At 65.2% G+C, this 19047-nt stretch overlaps 1 protein-coding gene across 5 annotated transcripts in view; it reads left to right on the forward strand.

Moving 5' to 3' along the window:
* The window catches only part of GSE1 (Gse1 coiled-coil protein), a 265027-nt gene that overhangs the window by 232908 nt on the left and 13072 nt on the right, over positions 1-19047 (forward strand). For all 5 annotated transcript variants that reach the window (XR_001138178.1, XM_012661273.1, XM_012661274.1 and 2 more), the window contains exons 3-8: positions 9160-9359; positions 14239-14411; positions 14823-15020; positions 15676-15867; positions 16208-16524; positions 17141-17465. Coding sequence is in view for 4 of the 5 variants with exons in the window: in XM_012661273.1 (XP_012516727.1) it covers positions 9160-9359; positions 14239-14411; positions 14823-15020; positions 15676-15867; positions 16208-16524; positions 17141-17465 (1405 nt within the window). In the remaining variant the exon portion in view is untranslated. The remainder of the gene's footprint in view (positions 1-9159; positions 9360-14238; positions 14412-14822; positions 15021-15675; positions 15868-16207; positions 16525-17140; positions 17466-19047) is intronic.

The following is a 19047-nucleotide window of genomic DNA, read 5'->3' on the forward strand; positions in this document are numbered from 1 at the left end:
CTCCACTGGGCCGAGCCACTATTCCCCTCGAGTTGCCTCAGGTCTGAGCTTCTGTCTTCCCCGTCCTTGCAATTGGCCACCAGCCCTGAGTTGGCCCATTGTGCAGATGGGGAAGCCGAGGCTCACAGAGGTCAACGCTGCTGGCGGGGTGTATCTGTGTGCCTGTGTCCCTTGCTGCCGCTGCTTGAATTAGGAGGACGGTTCTGAGCAGGTGGTCCCGGCTGGAGAGGAAACCACCCCACTCCTGCCCCCGTCCCAGTGCCCACCGCCGAGGTGCAGGGAGCTGGGCTTGGGCGCGTGAGCTGCGGTCAGCAGTGCTCACTCCGCCTCCCTGTGTGCGTGGGCCACCTCTCCACCCCAGCTGGGGCCAGCAGGGGACCTTTGCTGGGTTTAGTGACACTGGGGTTGGGATTTTTTGATTTTCTAATTTTTTCAGATATAATTCACACATGATAAAATTCACCTTGTATAGATGCAAAGATTTAGTGATTTTAGTGTGTTCAGAGTTGTGGAACCTTTCGCACTCTCTAATTCTAGAACATTTTGATCACCCCTGGGAGAAACCCCGTCCCGTTAGCCGGCAGCCCCTGGTGGCCACTGTCTGCTTTGAGCCTCTGCCCGTTCTAGATGTTTCTGACACGCAGACTGGCAGGGGCAGTGTGTCTGCCTTCCCAGAGGCACACCCTCCCCTCTGCCTGCCGGGGCACAACACTGAGCCTCGAGCTCGCCCAAGTCCCCGAGTGCCACGTGGTAAGTAGCGTGAGGGCGTCATATCTCAGCACGGCCTCCTGCCCCGCCTGCGCCCAGGCCCCCGAGAAAGCCGTGCCTCCCCTGAGGGCCAACCCGTCCTGCCTGGTGCCCCTGTGCCCAGGCCCCTCCTGGACCCCGGCGGCACCGACATCCGAGCTGGCGAACCCTCGAGCGCACAGCCACGGCCGACTCCCTGCAGCTGTGTCCCGGGCGGGGAGGGCGCGTAGGGCAGGGGTGGGCAGGGGCGGGCAGTGCGGAGGCCCCTCCCGGAAGGTGCAGTTGCAGCCCCGGCCACTCACCAGGGCCTGTCACCGCGTCCCCTCGTCAGCAGCCTGCGCCAGTGCGTCTCCTTGCCCACCTGGACCTGCGCTCGTCCCGCCCCGGAGGTGTCTTATTTTTAGCTGTCTGACCGCGTCTGCGACTGATGTCTCTCCTCTCGTCGTGTCTCGAGGGTGCAGCTTAAGAATTCAGTTCCGACGAAGCGATCTGCGTGCCGCGTCGCCTGCTCTGCCCCGAGAGGGAGGACGAGGAGAGAGGAGCATCGGCCCCTCCGTGGTTCCCGAGACGGGCCTCGTGGAATTTTATCTTTCCCGAGGCTCTGAGATATGTCCTCTTTCTGGAAGCTTAGTCACCCCAGAGAGCAGGGCGGGACGTCCGCTGCGGGGGCCGGGGGAGGCGCCTGGAGCCGGCGTGACCCTTTAACCCCCTCCCAGGGCCGGGGCTCAGTAGGCCCGGGTGGGTGTCCGGGTTCAAGTCCCAACACCTGCTCTCCTTGCTGTGCAACCTGGGGGCTGGTCCCCCCCAAGCTTCTCCTTCTCGGGGTGGGGAGAACGTCTCTACCTCGCGCGCTGTGCCGACTTGGGGAGAACGCGCTGGCGCCAGGCTCAGGTGGTCGCCAGCGCCACTGTCCCCCTCCCCCGTCACCAAGGCTGCCTCCCCCACCACAGTCCTCCCACAGCCCCGCCCCTCCCCCTGCACTCCCCGTCCACCTTGACCCTCCTTAACCGGGACCACCATCTCCCCCCCCCCCCCGTCACCCTCCCGCCAATGGCATGGAGGGGTGTGTGCCTTCCTGGGTGGGGTGCTCCTGGGCCCCCGCCTTCCGTCAAGGCTGAGGTGCGCACACCAGCAGCTCTCGGCTGGGGGTCTGCAGCGGCTCCAGCTGGTCCGACCCTGGGGTGTGAGGCTCCGCCCCCTGGGTTGCCGGTCACCCTGGGGTCTCCCCGCGTGCTCCGCATGCGGGCTGTACTTGGGAGAGGGGGGCCGTCTCTGGGGGGTCTCCCTGCTCCGTGGCTGCTGGGCCATCCCCAGCCTTGGTCCAGGCCGTTCGGGTGGCCCCCAGTCCTCGGGCATGGAGACACCCCAGCCCCCTCAGCACCCCCAACAGCCTGGCCTCCCCACCAGAACCTTCTCCGGGCGGAGACCCTGCCTGCCCGGGTAGGCGTCTGAAGCCCCTGCCTAGGAGTCCTGAGACCGGGGTGGGTCCCACCTCTCTGTCCTGGGGCAGGTTGCGGCCCCTCGGAGCTTCTTGGACTCCCAGGCACCAGCCAGGCCTGCCCTGCTGTGCCGTTGTGCCCACGTCATCCGCGTACTTGGAGGTGCCTGTTGAACGACTAGGAGGCATTTGGTGCCCGGGAGCTTCTGCACCCGAAGCCAGGCCTTGCACTTCCAGCCGCCCTGGGCACCGGCCCGGCCGGGGGCCTCCGGAGTCCTGACCCTTCCCTTCTTGCCCTGCAGAGGGCAGGTCGCGGGGCCCCCGCTGCCGCCCCCACCTGCCACCCCGCCGAGCGTGGCTGTCGCAAGCTGCGCAGCAATCTGCTCGCCGCACTGCAGTAGGCACCAGCCTCCCACGGGGACACAGCACCCGTCTGCCGAGGTGGCAGGGAGCCCGCGTGTCCTTAGTCACTGGGGGAGGCACAAGCGGCTCCTGGGCCTGGGCTCCCCCTAGCCTTGGGAAACACGTCAGGGTGAGCACGGCCAGCCGGCCTTTGTGTCTAGAGCTCAGTCACTCCGGGAACACCGTGGACCCGAAGCCACACAGCCTGGTGGCCCCACCACCCCTCACTGGCAGAGTGTCCCAGGACTCCGCTCACCCCCGGGGGTGGCCTCGCTGCCGTCACACGGGCCGAGCGGGGCTCGCGGCGCCTGGTCTGCGGGGGTCGGCAGAGAGGCCTCCCACTGATGCTATCTGCAAGGGGAGCGGCCACGCCGCCCACGGCCTAATCTAGGCCAGGTGGACGGGGGCTGACGGGGTAGTGGCCGAGGCAGTGGGACCTGAATTTCCGACTTGTCATCGAGGTCTGCGACGCCCCACGCTGGCCTCCTCCACCTGCGCTTGTTGGCCGCCTGCCCCGTCTTGTCGCCAGCTTTGCAGGCGAGAAGTGAGGCAGGTCCAGTTACCGTCGGGTCCCTGGTGCCGCCTGAGACTGAGATCCTGCCCGAGCCAGCAGCGGCCGAGGCGCGGCCCTCCGTGTCGACACGGAAGACGGGCTCTTGCCCGCCGCGTTGCTGTCGTGGAGCAGGGGAGGGGGAGGCCCCGCCGCCTTGTTCTGCTGCTTCCTTGGAAATCTGCCTCTTTCAAAGAAAACGGCAGAACACACACGGGGGAAGATCCCGCCTGGCAGGCGCGGCGCGTGGGTGTCAGTCTGCGGCAGCAGGGCTCATGCGGCGGCGTCTCCGTGGGCGCCTGGAGCCCCGTCTGTTCCCCGGCGCAGGTGTGAGCGCGGCAGGTGTCCCAAGAGCTGCTCCACCGTCCTCCTGGCCTGGGCGCGGGAGCTGGAGGGGAGCGAGGCGGGGACGGCAGGGGACGGCCCTCCGCCCGGCCTCCCCTGTGCATGGCGCAGTTTGGTCCCTGGGCAGGGCTGACGGGCAGGTTGGAGACGCCTTGTCCCTGACTCCGTCGCCCGACCGCGGAGCCCGTCCTGGGATAGGGGGCGCAGAGACTGGGGTGATTGTTTTTCCTGTCCCCTCCCTGAAGCACCCTCTGCCTCCTCTCTCAGCCACTCTGCACCCCACTTCCTCCTGGCCCGTGACCCCCCACCCCCTGAGCACATCCCCAGGCTTCGCGCGGTGAAGCCCGGCCCACGTGGACTCCTCAGCCCCGTCCTGCTCTGAGCCGCTAGCTGGCAAATGATCAACCTCGGGACACATTTCGAAACAGAAATTCGCACCTTCCCTTTGTTGGTTTGGGTGTAAAGTCCGTGGCTTGTGATGGCAGATGGGGCGCAGGGGCCGCCGCTGGCTGACTGCCGCTTCCCTGGGCAGCTCGAGGTGGCCTCCTTGGTGGACGCCGGCCCACTGCTCATGCCGCGGAGAAGCTCCCGCCATCGGGCAGGCCAGAGGCCTCGTCCTGGGGGCTGTGCACAGCCACCGCTGCGGCCGTGTAGCAGGTTCTCTCCAGAATTGCTGCCTGCTGCTCAAGCCCTGCCTCTGTGGCGTGTCCGGCTGTCACGGCTGTGCCGGAGCTGGTGGGGATTCCAGAGGGTTTCCCACCCTGTTCTTGTCACCTGTGTGCTCACTGTGGGGACTTGACCTCTGAGACCCGCACGAGTCCCAGCAAGCATGCGGCCCATTGGCTGTTTCAGGGTCTGCTGTTCCAGTTCCTTTGGGTACACAGCAAGGAAAGGAGGTTGGGATGACCCGGATCCTGTCCCTTAGGTCTGCTTGCTGCCTGGCGGCTTCCTGCCTGTCCCTCGGGCCCTCTGGGCCTCTCGAGCTGGACTCGACCCAGGCCAGGCTCCTTGCCACGTGAAAATCGCACGAGTGCCCCAGGACTGCGCTGCCCCGTTGCGGATGGGAGCAGGGCGGTGGGTGAGGGGCAGCCCTAGATGCAGAGCGTTTGTGGGAACCCGCCCCTCCCCCAGAGCACCCCACGGCAGGGTGAGGCCACCCACTGGTGGCGTGGAGACCCCAGAGTCACGGCCTGTGGTGCCACAGCTCCTGCGTGGGCCCTGCTCAGAGGCCGTTGAAAGGTTCACCTGGGGGCGGAGCAGACCCGACAGGAGCCCCCGGGCGAGCAGACTCAGCCGTGGCCCGGGCTCCCGCCGCCCTGGCCCGTGCCGCGCACCTGCTGGGGCTCCGAGTGCGGAGCAAGGTTCAGCCGGGGACCCCCCTTCAGAGGGGCAGGGGCTGATCTGTCGCAGCCGCCCTTGCCTCTGTCTCCGTCCCCGGCGTGGGGAGGGCGTGGACTGCGGGGTTCAGGCCCCACCAGCTCTGGGCATCCCTGGCCACAGGAGGTGGCGTCTGATGGAGATGTTCCAAAGGTGCCTTTTGGGGACGAGCGTCGTCGCCGTTGTGACTGCCCCGGCGCTTCCCCGCAGACTCAGAGCTGGGTTGGGCCCGGGGTGGACAGGGCTGCGCAGGGCGAGGTCTTTACTCCACGAGTGTCTCTCCCTCCTTCCCTCCACACCGCCCGCCTGACCAGGGCAGGGCCTTGCCCGTGACGCTCCGCGGTGTGCCCGGGGTGGTCCCGTAGCCTGGCACGGGTCGTCTTTCTCAGGCGTGCGGTTGGGGCCCAGGGGGCGTTTGCTCAGCTGGTCGGGTCCGCGTCTGGGGGGCTGACAGGTGCAGCTGTGCCTCTGCCGCCCTATTCTGCCCTCGCTCCACTCCCTTGGCTGACTTTGGGGTCTCAGCTGTTAATTACACCTGCCCATCAGTCTTGGAGCTAATCTGCGAGGTCAGGCTGCAGAGGTGACTCGGACCGCTCTGCCTCTTGTCCTCTCCAATCCGGATCCGTTTCATTGACTAACTCCTGGCTGAATACTGCCGGTTAATTACAGCGATCACAGACCTCCCCGCGCCAGCCACGCAGCGCGAGCGAGGGCTCGGGAGCCGGGCGCCAGCCTCACTAATTGGCGCTGCGTAGTGGAGGTATCGATCGCCGGGCCGGCCGGTGAGTGACGGCCTCCGCCTCTAAGGGGATTAGGCCTCACCCCAGACGGAACCCTGCCCCAGAGAGCTCCTCTCTCGCTGGCCGCCCCGCTGGCCTCCCACCCGCTGACGCTTGGAAACGAGGCTGATTCAGAGACCAGCGACGTGGGGAGGAGTCACTCTGGGGACAGGGGACAGGGCAGGGGTCTGTGGCCCAGCAGCCCTGGGTCTGTGCACACTCTTATGACAGGGCTGTGAGGGTCTCCACATTTGTGAAGTTGGGGTGCTAAGGGCCCTGGGGCCTGGCACATGGTGGGCTCAGAAGCTCCAGCTCCGCGAAAGGACCCGAGGCCCTGAGTCTTGGGCTCCGGGCCGAACTTTAAGAAGGGGAGTGGGGGCTGGGCGCGGCGGCTCCTGCCTGTAATCCCAGCACTCTGGGAGGCCGAGGCAGGAGGATCACTTGAGGTCAGGAGTTCAAGACCTGCCTGAGCAAGAGCGAGACCTTATCTATACTAAAAATAGAAAAAATTAGCTGGGTGTGGCGGCACGCACCTATAGTCCCAGCTACTCGGGAGGCTGAGGCAGGAGGACCGCTTGAGCCCAGGAGTTTGAGGTTGCTGTCAGCTGGGCTGATGTGACCACACTCTATCCCGGGTGACAATGAGACTGTTTCAAAAACAAAAGGGTGGACGGGGCAGTGGGCATGGCCCCAGTTGCAGTGGCCGAGAGCTGGGCCCAGCCCAAGTGGCCACCATCAACACCATCCACATGATGTGGCTGAGCCGAGCCCACGCGGGGGAGTATCGCAGCCATAGAAAGCGGCGAAGTCCCCACGCAGGCCACGACGTGATGAGCTATGAAACGTCGCGCTTGGTGAATGAAGCTGGACGTGAGAGGCCGCGTGTCCTTGTACGGTTCCAGTCACGTGAAACGTCTGGGGGAGGCGGGTTCGTAGGGACAGAAAGCAGACGGTGGCTTCTCGGTGCCCCGCCAGGACGCTCTCAGGAGGGGCAGGGAGCGGCCGCGCTGGGCGCAGGGTTTCTCTGGGGGACATGGAGGTCGGGGCGATGGCCGCCCAGCTCTGAACGCACTGAAGTCACTGAGCCGCGCACCCGATGGGGTGAGTCACACGGGGTGGGAATCGTTTCAGCAAAGCCGTCGTAGCGCAAAGAGCAGAGTGGTAGAGACCCCGTGGAAAATCCTTTTTGTAGAGAAAGATCCCTTCCCAAGTTTTCTTTTCTTTTTTTTTTCAAAAGCTTACAGCGACCTTTATCGAAATCTGGATACGTACAGAAAAGCGCGCAGAACGAACCCCCCAGTCAGGACACAGCCCGTCCTGGGTCCTCGCCACTGCCCTGCCCCAGGGGGAGCTGTCCGGACCTGAACCCCCTCAGGGTGTTTTCCGTCTTCCGAACAAGGTGGCCGTGTGCCCACGTCTGTCCTGTCTTGCTCCCGGTGTCCGGGCGACTGGTGTGGCCGAGGGCTCCCAAGCCCAGCTCCATCCCAGGACACGCCAGGCCCGGTCCCTTCTGCCGGGTCTGCCTGAGCCTTCTTGATGTGTCTTTGGGCAACGTCAGCTCCCGTCTGTCTGGCTGCGCTCTGGGGTGGGGTTGCTGGCCCGGGGCGTGGGTGTCAGGGATGGCCAGTGCTCCAAGGCTGCCCAGACGGGGCTCCCGCCAGCTCGGGGTGAGGCTGGGGTGTGCTGAGCGCCCCTGACTTCCAGCGTTTCTCTTCACCTGGTTTATGTGTCGCAGCCAACCAGCCCCCAGGGGCCATTCCAGAACGGCGGGGTCTGTCCCCAGGCCTCTGCCCCCCAACGCCGTCCCTGACACTGGTGTCGCCGGGTGGGTCTCTTCCCACTGGGAGCAGAAGTGGCTTCTCCTCCCGAGGTGGCGACTCTGATGGGGTCCACACCAGCCCGAGCTTGGTCGGCGGCCAAATTGGGATTTAGGCCTCAGCCTGCTCAGTGCCCGGTCCTGAGGCGTGACCCAGTCACTAAGGGGTGTGGAATTCCTGGGGTGTAGACAGTAGTCTGATCCATCTGGGAATTTGGGAGTTCACTCCTCAGGCAGCAACCCTCAGACCTCACTGCCCAACCTGGCCAGGCCCAGTGACAAGGTGGCCGCCTTGCCCTGCGTAGTTCGGGGTCATTGGGCAGAACGTGCTGCTGGGTCGCTCTGGGGCATGGCCTTCAGGGTGGGGCGGGGGCTGATCTGGGTAGATGGGGGGGGTCTCCCCCACGGGGCCGCCCTGTACAGCTGTACAACCTGCACACACGCCCAGAGGGCCGTATTAAAGAGGCCCAGACAGCGTTTCTGCACGAGGGGGCAGGGCTGTGCCCTGGGGAGGGGGTGCCGTGTAGGCCCCGACAGGCGCACCACCCCAAGGCAGAACCTTGCTCAGAGCAAAGCCACTCTGATGTCGGGGTGCCCGTGCTGGGGCCTCTGCCTCCTGGTCACACCGTTGAGGCTGCCCTTGGCCGGTCGGGGACGCGGGAAGAACGGAGCGTGCCTCAGTGGCTTCCTTCCTGCCCGATTCCTCGGTGGCCGTGAGGGTGGTCGCAGGGCACCTGTGAGCAGCGGTTCTGTTTGGCGATACGAGCGTGGCCGCCGGAGAGGGTGTGAAGATGTCGGGACGTGGGGGTCCCTCCGTCCCTGCAACTGAGCTCCGAACAAAGGGAGGCTGCTGGGAGGGGACGGCCTGGGATTCTCCTTCCGGACGGGGCTGGGGGTGCTTCCACCCCCTCGGGCCAGCGCCCCCTGGCACAGCCGTCCTGTGAGGAGGGGTCTGGGCGCCTGGACACAGGTGCTGCTGATGGGTGGGACGTGTGCCTGTCCCCCCAGGGGACCTGGAACCACTGGTGCTGTGCCGTGAGACCTTAAAACCTGGAGCCCTTTGTGGCTCTGGGGCGGGCAGGGTCTGCCCTGCGTCCGTGTGGGGGCCTGGGAAGGGGACTCGGGACGCAGGCGAGCCGTAGCCGTGCGGGCGTGCGGCAGTCTCTGTGCAGCCCAGCCACAGTTGGGGTTCGCGTGTGTGATCGTGCAGCCACCGAGCCTCTCAGGGACCCCCGGACAGCCCCAGCCTCAGTCACGGGGACTCGAGACCCACATGGAGAGTGGGGGTGCTGGAGGTGAGGCTGGCACCTGCTGGGGACAGATTACCCTGGGGACTCCCGCTACCCCGACACACACTCTGTCCTGCCTGGCCGCAGAGGGGTGAGCCGCCGGTCCGAGCAGCTTGGCGGACTTTGCTGCTGGATGGAGGCAGCCCCCGCCTTAGCGCCTCGGGACGATTCCTCCTCATCCTCCGTGGATCAGTTGTTGGGGGGCCAGCCCTGCCCACCCCCACCCCCACCCCCACTGCCCTCAGGGTCCCAGAACTAAACGCCCTCTGACCCCTGTTCCTCTCGGGGGTGGGGGCAGGGCTGGGCCTTCTTTCTGGGGCGCTGAGAACGCCTCCATCACGGCCAGGGGCCCTGGTTGGCGTGGCAGGTGACCGCTGTCCCGGCTCCCACTCAGGCCACCGTGTTCTCTTCCCCAGGGTCTTCACTGAGCAGCGAGTCGTCCCCCGTGTCCTCTCCGGCCACCAACCATAGCTCTCCTGCCAGCACGCCGAAGCGCGTGCCCATGGGCCCCATCATCGTCCCCCCGGGGGGCCACAGCGTCCCCAGCACGCCCCCCGTGGTGACCATTGCCCCAACCAAAACCGTCAATGGCATCTGGAGGAGCGAGAGCCGGCAGGTGAGTGGCCGCGGCGGGGCGGGCGCAGGGAGCAGGCGTCCCCAAAGGGAGGACTGGATTTGGCACCCGGGGAGCTTGTGAGGTTGAGTTTAAGGTGCAGACACCCCACCCCGACCGGAGCCTCTGTCTCCTGCAAAGCGGGGTGACGGGCACTCGCCGGGAGGGCTGTCGGGGTAAGTAAGTTAATCTCTGTCGCAGGCGGGGGGCGGGGGGGCTTCAAGGCTTATTTTCATCTGTTCTTGAGGCCAGAAGTCGGAGGTCAAGGTGTTGTGGGGTTGGTTTTTCCAGAGGCTTTTCTCCTTGGCTTGCAGGTGGCCACCTGCTCCCCGTGTCCTCACGTGCTCCCCTCTGTGCCTGTGTCCTGGTCCCCTCTTACAAGGATGCCAGTCACATTGGGTCAGGGTCCACGCTAGAGGCCTCCTTGAAGCCTGTCCCCACTGCGGCCACGTCCCGAGGTCCCGGGAGCCAGGCCTTCAGCACACAGACTGGGGCGGGGGATGCAGCCCGCAGCCCTGTAACGTGCCGAGACGGCATGTGCACAGTGTAAACACTCGGTAAACAATAGCGATCGCTATTATTACGTCGCCCCAGCCAAGAACTGAGATTGGAAGAGCACCAGCCCGTGAGCGCAGAACCGGGGAGCTGGTGGTTTGTGTTTCTGTCTTAACTTTGGAAGCCACAGAGGAGGCCCTTCCAGGGCTCGGGGGTCCCTGCATCTCCAGCCCCTCCGGCCGCACCTGTCACCTGCTGTGGGAGGGGCCGGCGGCCCTGGGAGCTGCTCCTGTGCAGTCCGCGCTGGGACCTCCCCGCCCGCCTCCCTCTCCCCGCACTCGGTGCGGCGGCCTCGTTAGGAACCGTCCTCAGCTGCGGTTCTCTCCTTAGTGTTCCTGCTGCATTCCCGGAGGGAGGATGGCACCACTTGGAAATCCTAATTAAGCCACAAAGAAGGCGGCAGGGAGAGGAGAGCGCGTCCCCCTCCCCAGGCATTGAGCACCCGGCTGTTGTCCCCTGGGCAGCCTCCAAGCCAAGGGGAAGACCCCCAGGATCCCCAGGAGTAACTTTGGGCGGCCTTGCTTCCTGCAGTCCTCTCTGGATGAGGTGACAGACCCGTCCAGAGCGTCACCTTGCCAAGACCCCTCTGCCCCCACAGGCCTCTCCTGGCCCCCCTCATCCCCGTGTGCAGTTTGCAGATGGCGGACATGAGGGGACCCAGAGGGTGAACTCCAGCCAGAGCGGCCTCCCCTGCCCAGCGGGCCCTGGAGCAGCCTGAAGCAGCCCTGGTCCTGGTTTGAGGGGGGACAAGGAAGTCACCACCAGCTCCCCTGTCTTCAGAGGCCACCCTTGGGGTTAGCCTCGATCCCAGGGACCCTGAGTCACCTGAGCTGCGGGTCCTCCCTCCACCCTCAACTCACGGGCCTGGCAGGGCGGGCTGGCTCTTGCTGTGGTCTGGGGGCGGCTCACGGGAGGTCACTCGCACCCAGCCACTGCCCTGTCCCCAAGAGTCTGCTGCCCGGACCCAGGACGCCTCATGAATATTCCTTCACGGGGCTTGAGCGCCTTTGCGAGTGAATCCCCCGCTCAGAGTTCGTCCCTGTCCTCGAAGGGTCCTTACCGCCAAAGAGACACTTAGTAACCCCAGGAAGGGGCCGTGACAGATCTGCCACCGCGGTGCCTAATGGAACACGGCCGCCACCAGGGAGGGCGCGAGGAGGGGAGCGAGATTAGCAGATGATGTGTGGCTCGCGGCTCTGCAGGTGCCCGGGGAAGTGCGTCCCTTCCCCACGCTGGGGCCGTGGCTCATTAGGAGGCCACAGACACAGGAGGGAGTTGTCGGGGGTCAGTGGTTTTGGGGCCCCTTCTTGGGGGTCACCAATAACCCCTCAGGTAGTGGGAGCTGCGGAAGGAGAGATGAAATGAAAAACAGTCTGTTCTAAAGCTCACGGGGCACGTCCTGCCTGTCTGCCTGCGGAAACCTCTCTCTAATCACCAGAGAACGACGGATTCCTCCTCCCCCTCCCCTCGGCCTCTCCGTTCATGGCTGCAGCTGGGCCCGCAGCCGCTGCTCAGAAATGAAAAGCCGCCCCACAGATGCGCCCTGTCGCACGTCTGTCTGCCAGGACGGCGGTGGGACGCTGGCTGCCGCTGTCGGGATACCTTGGGGTGGCCAGCAAGCCTCCCGGCCTTGCCCTGGGGGGCTGCCGCGGGCTCCCCCGCCCTCCTGCTGGGCAGCCCCATGCGTCGCTGGGCCCTGCTGACCTAGTTCCCCGACTCTGGGCGAGCCTGGCCCGGCTCCAGCCAGACGGGAGCCGCAGACGTGCGGGCCTGGCTCGCTGAGCCCCCTGCCCGCCGGCCGCTCCCCCAGCCTCCCTGACTCCTTGTCTGTCCTCAGCCAGGCCAGGAAAGTGCCATCTGGCCCAGCCGCCTGCGAGCAGGGCTTTGTCCTTGGCCGAGGGGAGAACAGGCTTAGGGGGTCAAGGACAGTGTGCTGGGCAGGACCCCCCTGTGGCAGGTGGCCCGGGGCTGCCACGCTCCGCTGTTTGATGCAGGTACGCAGAGGCAGGTGGCAGAGCTGGGGTGGCGCGTGCCGTCCCTGGGTGGAGGTCTGTCCTCCAGGGACCTTGCTGTCTCTGGCCACCCAGGGCTGGGGTGGCTTTCGAGCCCCCTGGCTGCTGTCTCCCTTGGCCCCTGCCCAGGCGGGAGGAGAACTGGCCTCCGGGGAGCCAGTGCTGCGAGTCCAGAGGCCGCACCTGCCAGCTTTGGGCCTGGTGCTCAGGGGGGCCGAGGGCCACTCCGACGCCTTCAACCCATCTCAGTCCTCGGGCACACGGGTGACCCTGTCCTGGGTCATCTTCACAGACATGGGCTGTGCCAGGGCGAGGGCTGTGCAGGAGAGCCCAGAAGCCCTGCCCTGGACAGGGCCCCCGATGCTGGTGTGGACGGGTCGTGCAGGGGGCGACGGAGTGAGCGGGTGGCGCCCTGTGTGCGTGAGCCCTCGGCCCTGCCCGTGCGCTTGCTTCCTGCAGCAGCTGCGCAGCCAACACCCCTCACCACAAGCTGGTGCTGCGGTTGGCACATCCGGCAGATGGGGACACTGGGCTCGTCCAGGGTCTCCAGGACCAGACAGGAGCCCGTCCCCTGAGGCCAGTGGGGAACCCGCCCTGCTGGCGACACGGCCCCTGGAGGACCCCAAGGCCAGGTGCAGGCCCCTCAGGAAGAGGTTCTGGGAGGCTGGGCTCCCAGCCCCACTCAGGGCGTCAGTGCCCATGTGTGCGTCCCACTCTCGAGACCGCTGCCCCGGGAGGCGCGGGTCAGAGGTCCTGAACCTGCGAGGACCCTGCTGACGGTGCGGGCCGGGGCCGCGTGCGCAGGCACAGAGCAGATGTTGCTGCTCATTAAAAATTCCAGCCCGCGGCCCGTCTCCTTCAATTGCTCGTCACCTGCTGTCTCCCGGAGGGCAGGGGGGTGCGTGTGGGGAAGTGCGCCTGACGGGCCGCCTGCACCTTCTCCACGACTTGTGCCGTGTGCCATGTCATGGTCTGCCTCGTGAACACGGGCGGGCACCAGGGAGGGCACGGTGACCCACCCCTCGCCGCTCACACAGGGAGGTAGAAAGCAGGGGGGCGGCCCCGGCCTCCTGAGAGGAAGTCAGTTGGCCGTGTGGCCTGGGAGCCCCTCGCCTCCAGCGCCTGCCACGTGTCCCCCTGTCATTCCTGCCGACTCAGCGAGGAGGCGGTCGGAGCGCCTCGTTTTCTGGGTATTGGGTGTTTTGTGACTCGCTATGGATTTGGGGCAGCAGGGCTGGGCTTGTGCCCCGGGAGCACTGCCTGCTGGTCCCCACATCAGTGGCGGGAGAGGAGGGGGCATCATGGGGGCGTGAAGGTTGCGTCCCTCGTGGCTCAGGGTAAGCCCAGCCAACGTCCTCACTTTGGGAGGACCCCAGGACCCCCAGGGCCGAAAGCAGCAGCTGCTCCAGAATCCAGAGCGCCCCCACCCCACCCCCGTCTAGGACTGATCCTCTGAGCCTTGCTACACATCTTCCTCTTTGTCGCATAAATGACAATAGGCAGGACCGTCCATGGACTGGTTTCCCTGGGCCAGACCCTGCCGCGTATCGGCACGCAGAACGCCCCTCCCCTCAGTGTGGCTGGGGTGGCACAACCCCCCTTGGTCTCCGCAGGGACTTTAGCCAGTGGGCGGGCCTTGGGCTGTCTCCTCGTCCTGTCTGGGGTGAGCCCCTCCCCTGGTCCCTTGGGGACCCCTCCCCAGCCAGGCCGGGGTCTGCTCTGTCCCCCACCCCGAATGTGTGCAAAGGTGCCCCAGACAGGTCTGGCCTGTGAAGGCCCAGCAGCTGCCTGCTGTGGCGGGTGCCAGGGCCACCCCAGGAGTTGGCCAGGGGTAGAGCAGCACGTTCACCCCAGGGGCAGAGCCAGCTTCCCATGGCCCCGGCCCTCTGTGTGCACCAGAGGCCTGGGCAGCCGTCGTCCTGGCTGCGGATGGAGCTCACTTCCTGGGGTGCTGGCAGCCAGCGGCATCCGCTTCCCCGTGCGTGGGTCAGGGTGAGCGTGACCCTGTGGGGTGCCCCTACCGTGCCGTGTCCTGTCGCCTGTACATGTCTTACACCAAGGAGGCCCAGTGTGGAAGAGAGAGCCTAAGAGGGGTTTCAGTCCAGGCCTATCCGTCAAAGCCGTGTTCTCCTTACTGTTCCACTTCCCGTGCACGCCATGTGCACTTGGAGTTTGGGGTAGGAAAGCTTAAAGGAAGGACGTTTCTAGAATGTGAACTAAGTCTAGAGCCTTTCCCGTGAGTCGGGAGGAAGAGCTGGCTCCGTCCGGGTGGGCAGTGGGCTGCCCGGCCCTGACCCGACAGTGCCTTCCTGCAGGACGCCAGCTCTCGGGGCAGCAGCAGTGGCCGGGAACGCCTCGTCGTGGAGCCCCCGCTGCCCCAGGAGAAGGCAGGGGGCCCAGCCATCCCCTCCCACCTGCTCAGCACCCCCTACCCGTTCGGCATCTCCCCCGGCTCGGTCGTGCAGGATTCCCGCTTCCCACCGCTCAAGTAAGTCCGCCGCTGGGGACGAGGCCGGGGGAAACGTGCTCTGGTTGGGGTCCCGGAGCCGGGCTCCAGCCACTGTCCCCAGCAGCCTGGAGTCTGCACCAGCTGAGGCCAAGTGCCTGGCAGATCGTGGCTGGCCTCTGCAGCCGCTGCACCCCAGGGGTCCAGGGCCCTGTCTGTGCCTGCCGTCCCTTCCACGCTCAGATGGACGTGCGGTCCCTACCCCTGCTCTAACCTCATCTCCGGTTCCGGGGGACGCATCTGCTGATGGGGACAGTAAGGGGGCTGGTGGGCCTGAGGAGCAGCAGCTGCCCAGGCTGGGACCCGTCCCCAGAGGGAGACTCATCCTTCCTCGGGTGACAGTGGCAGGGGCAGCTCACCTGTCTCCTCCCTCCCCGGCCATCACCCCTGCAGCCTCCAGCGGCCTGTGCACCACGTGGTGCCCCCTAGCACGGTGACCGAGGACTACCTGAGAAGCTTCCGGCCCTACCACACCGCCGAGGACCTCCGCATGTCATCCCTGCCTCCCCTGGGCCTGGACCCAGCCACTGCCGCCGCCTACTACCACCCCAGCTACCTGGCCCCGCACCCCTTCCCCCACCCGGCCTTCAGGTGAGGCGGCCCCCTGCGCGCGCTCTCGTCCCGCACTAATCTGTTCTGGCGGGAAAGTTGTTCCTCACAACCCGGGGGCCCGACTCCCAGGGGAGCATCTGGAGAAGCCCCTAAAATCGTCCCCAGCATTAAGCCTGAATTCAGTCCGAGTTCGGCCCTGGTGATCCCTGGGATGTCCTCCTGGTGGACACCCCGTTGGTGTCTGAGCCGTCGTTGTCATCGGTGTTGGGGGGACGGACCCTGGCGAGTTGCTGGTAACAGGTTGGGGCTTACACTAGGACAGGGGCTGCTCCGCTGTGTAGCGGGAGACCCCGGTGGCTCTGTGTGGCGCGTCTGGTTCTGTGTCGAAGCTCCCCGCAGCCCAGCCTGAAGGGCCTGCAGTGATGACGTGGCCTGCCCCGTGGCCTGCCCCTCAGTCCGCGCTGGTCTGGCCAAGCTGGGGGCGGCGGCAGGTGGGCTTTGGAGCTCTGTCGGCACCTAGTGGCCTCTGGCAATGAAGGGCTTTGGGGCTGGCAGTGGGTGTGGCCCTAACCTGCAGCCATTTTGCCCTGTTCAGTGTGCTTGGGCAGGTGTACCTGGCCAGGGCACCCATTAACAGGCTGGGTCTCATCCTTTGTGACTTTGGCGCTCATCAGCCCCTATCTTCTCGGCACAGGATGGACGACTCCTACTGCCTGTCTGCCCTGAGGTCCCCGTTCTACCCCATCCCCACCCCCAGCTCCCTGCCCCCGCTGCACCCATCGGCGATGCACCTGCACCTCTCTGGGGTCCGCTACCCGCCGGAGCTCTCCCACTCGTCCCTGGCAGCGCTGCACTCTGAGCGGATGTCCGGCCTCAGCGCAGAGAGGTGAGTGGGTCCTACGACGGCCAGGAAGAGAGGCTGGAGCCCAGCCCGGACGTTCTCTGTGTGGCGGAGCTGGCTCCTTGGCGCACCTGTCCTCGGTTTCTCCACCTGCCAAATAGGAGGGTGACGGTTTGCACTCTGTGCTCTGAAACAGCACCTGGCCTGTCGGCCACGGGCTGAGGAGCTCGCTTGCTTGGGGACTTTGTGTGCAGCTTTGACCTTGAGTTTCTTCCTGCGTCAGTGGGAGGACGAGGGGCAGCCTTGCTCGTATCACGCCTTGCAGTACTCAGACCATTGTCCCGGCCGGTCTCTGGCCTGCTCTAACCTTACCCACTTGCCACAGGCTGCAGATGGACGAGGAGCTGCGGCGGGAGCGCGAGCGCGAGCGGGAGCGGGAGGCTGACCGTGAGCGGGAGAAGGAGCGTGAGCGGGAGCGAGAGAAGGAGCGCGAGCGGGAGAAGGAGCTGGAGCGGGAGCGGGAGAAGGAGCGCGAGCGGGAGCTGGAGCGCCAGCGGGAGCAGCGGGCCCGGGAGAAGGAGCTGCTGGCCGCCAAGGCGCTGGAGCCCGCCTTCCTGCCCGTGGCTGAGCTGCACGGGCTGCGCAGCCATGCCGCCGAGGAGCGGGGCAAGCCCTCGGAGCAGCTGACGCCAACGCGAGCAGGTGCCTGGGCGGGTCGGGCCTGCGGGCAGAGGTCTCGGCTGGCTTTGGGAAGAGCCCTCCTGTCGCCTCTGCCAGTTGCCGTGGTGCAGATTTTCCCACCGTGGCTGATCTCAAGCCACAGGTGTGATGTTGCTGAACACGGAGTTGGGAGCAGACACACAGTGGCTCATGATACAGACACAGTCGGTGTAGACAACCCCGGGAATGTGGACAGTGGTAAAATGCGCCAAAGTATTGGGAAGGGATGAGTTTTGAGCGCTTTTGTTAACCGTAACATAATTCATTCTGTTGCAAGTTCACGTCATCTAACTTTTAATAACGGCTGTGTCTGAAAACCAGCTCGCATGTTTCCTGACACTTTCACAGTCTGCTCTTTGAGCGGCGCGAGCTGGCTCTGGCACCCCACTGGCTGGTGAGGAGTTGCACCAGCCGGCCACAAAGCGTTTCCCTCTGGGGACAGGCGTGCTTCCCGACAGTGTCCATAGGGCACGTTCTGGGTGTCTCGTTCTGGCTGTGGGAAGAGCCCCTTTGTGGGACGGCTGGCTTCCCTGGGCAGGAGATGAGGGGTGCCGGCCTGCAGACGCTGAGACCTGCCGTCACGTGTGTCTCCCCACAGAGAAGCTGAAGGACACGGGCCTTCAGGCGCCCAAGCCCGTGCAGCACCCCTTGCATCCGGTGCCTGCGCCGCACCACGCCGTGCCCGGCCTCATCTCCAACCACGGCCTCTTCTCCCTGCCGGGCAGCAGCGCTGCCACGGCCCTGCTGATCCAGCGCACCAATGAGGAGGAGAAGTGGCTGGCGCGGCAGCGACGGCTGCGGCAGGAGAAGGAGGACCGGCAGTCTCAGGTGTCAGAGTTCCGGCAGCAGGTGCTGGAGCAGCACCTGGACATGAGCCGGCCCCCGGCGCCAGCGGAGGTGGAGCACAGGCCTGAGAGTGCCAGGTGGGTGGGCTCCGCGAGGGGAGCAGCAGTGTCTTGTTCCCGGAGCGCCGCCGTCTGCCCCGCACCCTTTCTCTTCCGTTTAATCTTCACGATATGATCCCCATTGCACCTATGACGAAGCTGAGACACTGAGCAGGGAAGTCAGCTGCTCAGAGCTGCCCCATCCACAAGTAAAGGGACCGGCCCAGGCCACGTCCAGAGCCAGGGCCCTGCCTGAGCGGCCCGGCCAGGTCCCCGGGAGGCCATTCGTGGCCCCTGAAGAGGGGGAGGTAGAAACTTCAGTTATTAGTAACAGCTGTTCTTAACATCTCTCTCTGCTTTTGAACTTGGACTGTTTTTAATGAGAAGAGCACTGCCTTTGATTTTTATTTAAGTAAAACATTAGGTTTATTGCTTTTTGTCGTAAAAGATAGACCCATTCTCAGTCCCATTAGAATTCTCATGGAGGCCTTTGTGCCTGCCTCTGCCCCCCCACCCACCTTACGCCCAGAGGATGAAGAGGGCAGCCGGCTCACATCTGGCATCGCTTGATAAAATCAGGGCACCCCAACTCGCAGGCCTCTTCCTCAGGGCTGCCCAGGACCCCAACACAGGTGTCAGGGCCTTGTCCGCTCACGTGCTGTTGCTTCCTGCCCGGGGGTCTCCACCATAAGACCTGTGAGCCCTGCGCTGGCCTGGGGTGTGGCGGGAAGCAGGGCCTGGCCCTTGCCTGGCCTTGTGTGTCCCCTGGCAGCTGGCTGTGCTCACAGTGTCGTGAACTGGATGTCCTGACGGGCTTTGTGCTCCAAGCTGGAAAACGGTTCAGTGCTTGGCTGTGGTGCGTGAAGTGTTTATTCTGCTGGCAGGTTTTATTGCTTTGCTGTTTGCTTAAGGACACACAGTGTCTCGGTACGTTTCCCTGTTGTACTGTGCTGCTCACAGGTGCGGTGGCGTCGGGTTTAGCTCCCAGCGGTGAGTGTGGAGTGGCTGAGAAGGGCCCAGGGGGCCGTGTTTAACAGCACCCCCCAGGCAGGGAGAGCCCTGAGAGCCTGGCCACGTGCCCACCGTGGCCTCTGCCCCATCCTTCTCCTCAGACCTTGCCCTGGGTTGTATGGGTTCAAACATCCTGTAACTGTCTCCCTTAAGGAGAGAAAAAAAACCTATGGAAAAACAACACCCAAAACATCCCTTTGTAAATTATATCGTTTTCAATGCACTCGGGAGCCAAGTCAGTTATTACGATGGTGAGGCATAGCATCTCGTCTCACAGAAGGTCCCCGTTGTTAGAAATCCCCTGGGATCCCCTCTCTGGCCCAGGCCCTTAGAGACCCCGAGGGCACAGCTGCTGCTCTGGGGCTTCAGCCTTATGCCACGTGGGGTCACCGCAGTTCTGATGGGGATGGCGGGGGACCAGCTGGGGCACAGGCCTCGTCCTGGCTTGGAGGGTCTCTGTCCACGGGTGGGCTCTGGGCCAGGCAGACACTGGCAGCTTGTGTCTCGCCACTGGCCTGGGCCACAGGGAGAGAGGAGCGACAGCACCTGTGAGGGCAGCCGGCCCACCCCCCAGGCCCCCCGTTGTCCGCCCCTTCCTTGGCGGAGGAGG

Source organism: Propithecus coquereli, unplaced genomic scaffold (genome assembly GCF_000956105.1).
Source record: "Propithecus coquereli isolate 6110/MARCELLA unplaced genomic scaffold, Pcoq_1.0 Scaffold701, whole genome shotgun sequence".
NCBI lineage: Eukaryota > Metazoa > Chordata > Mammalia > Primates > Indriidae > Propithecus > Propithecus coquereli.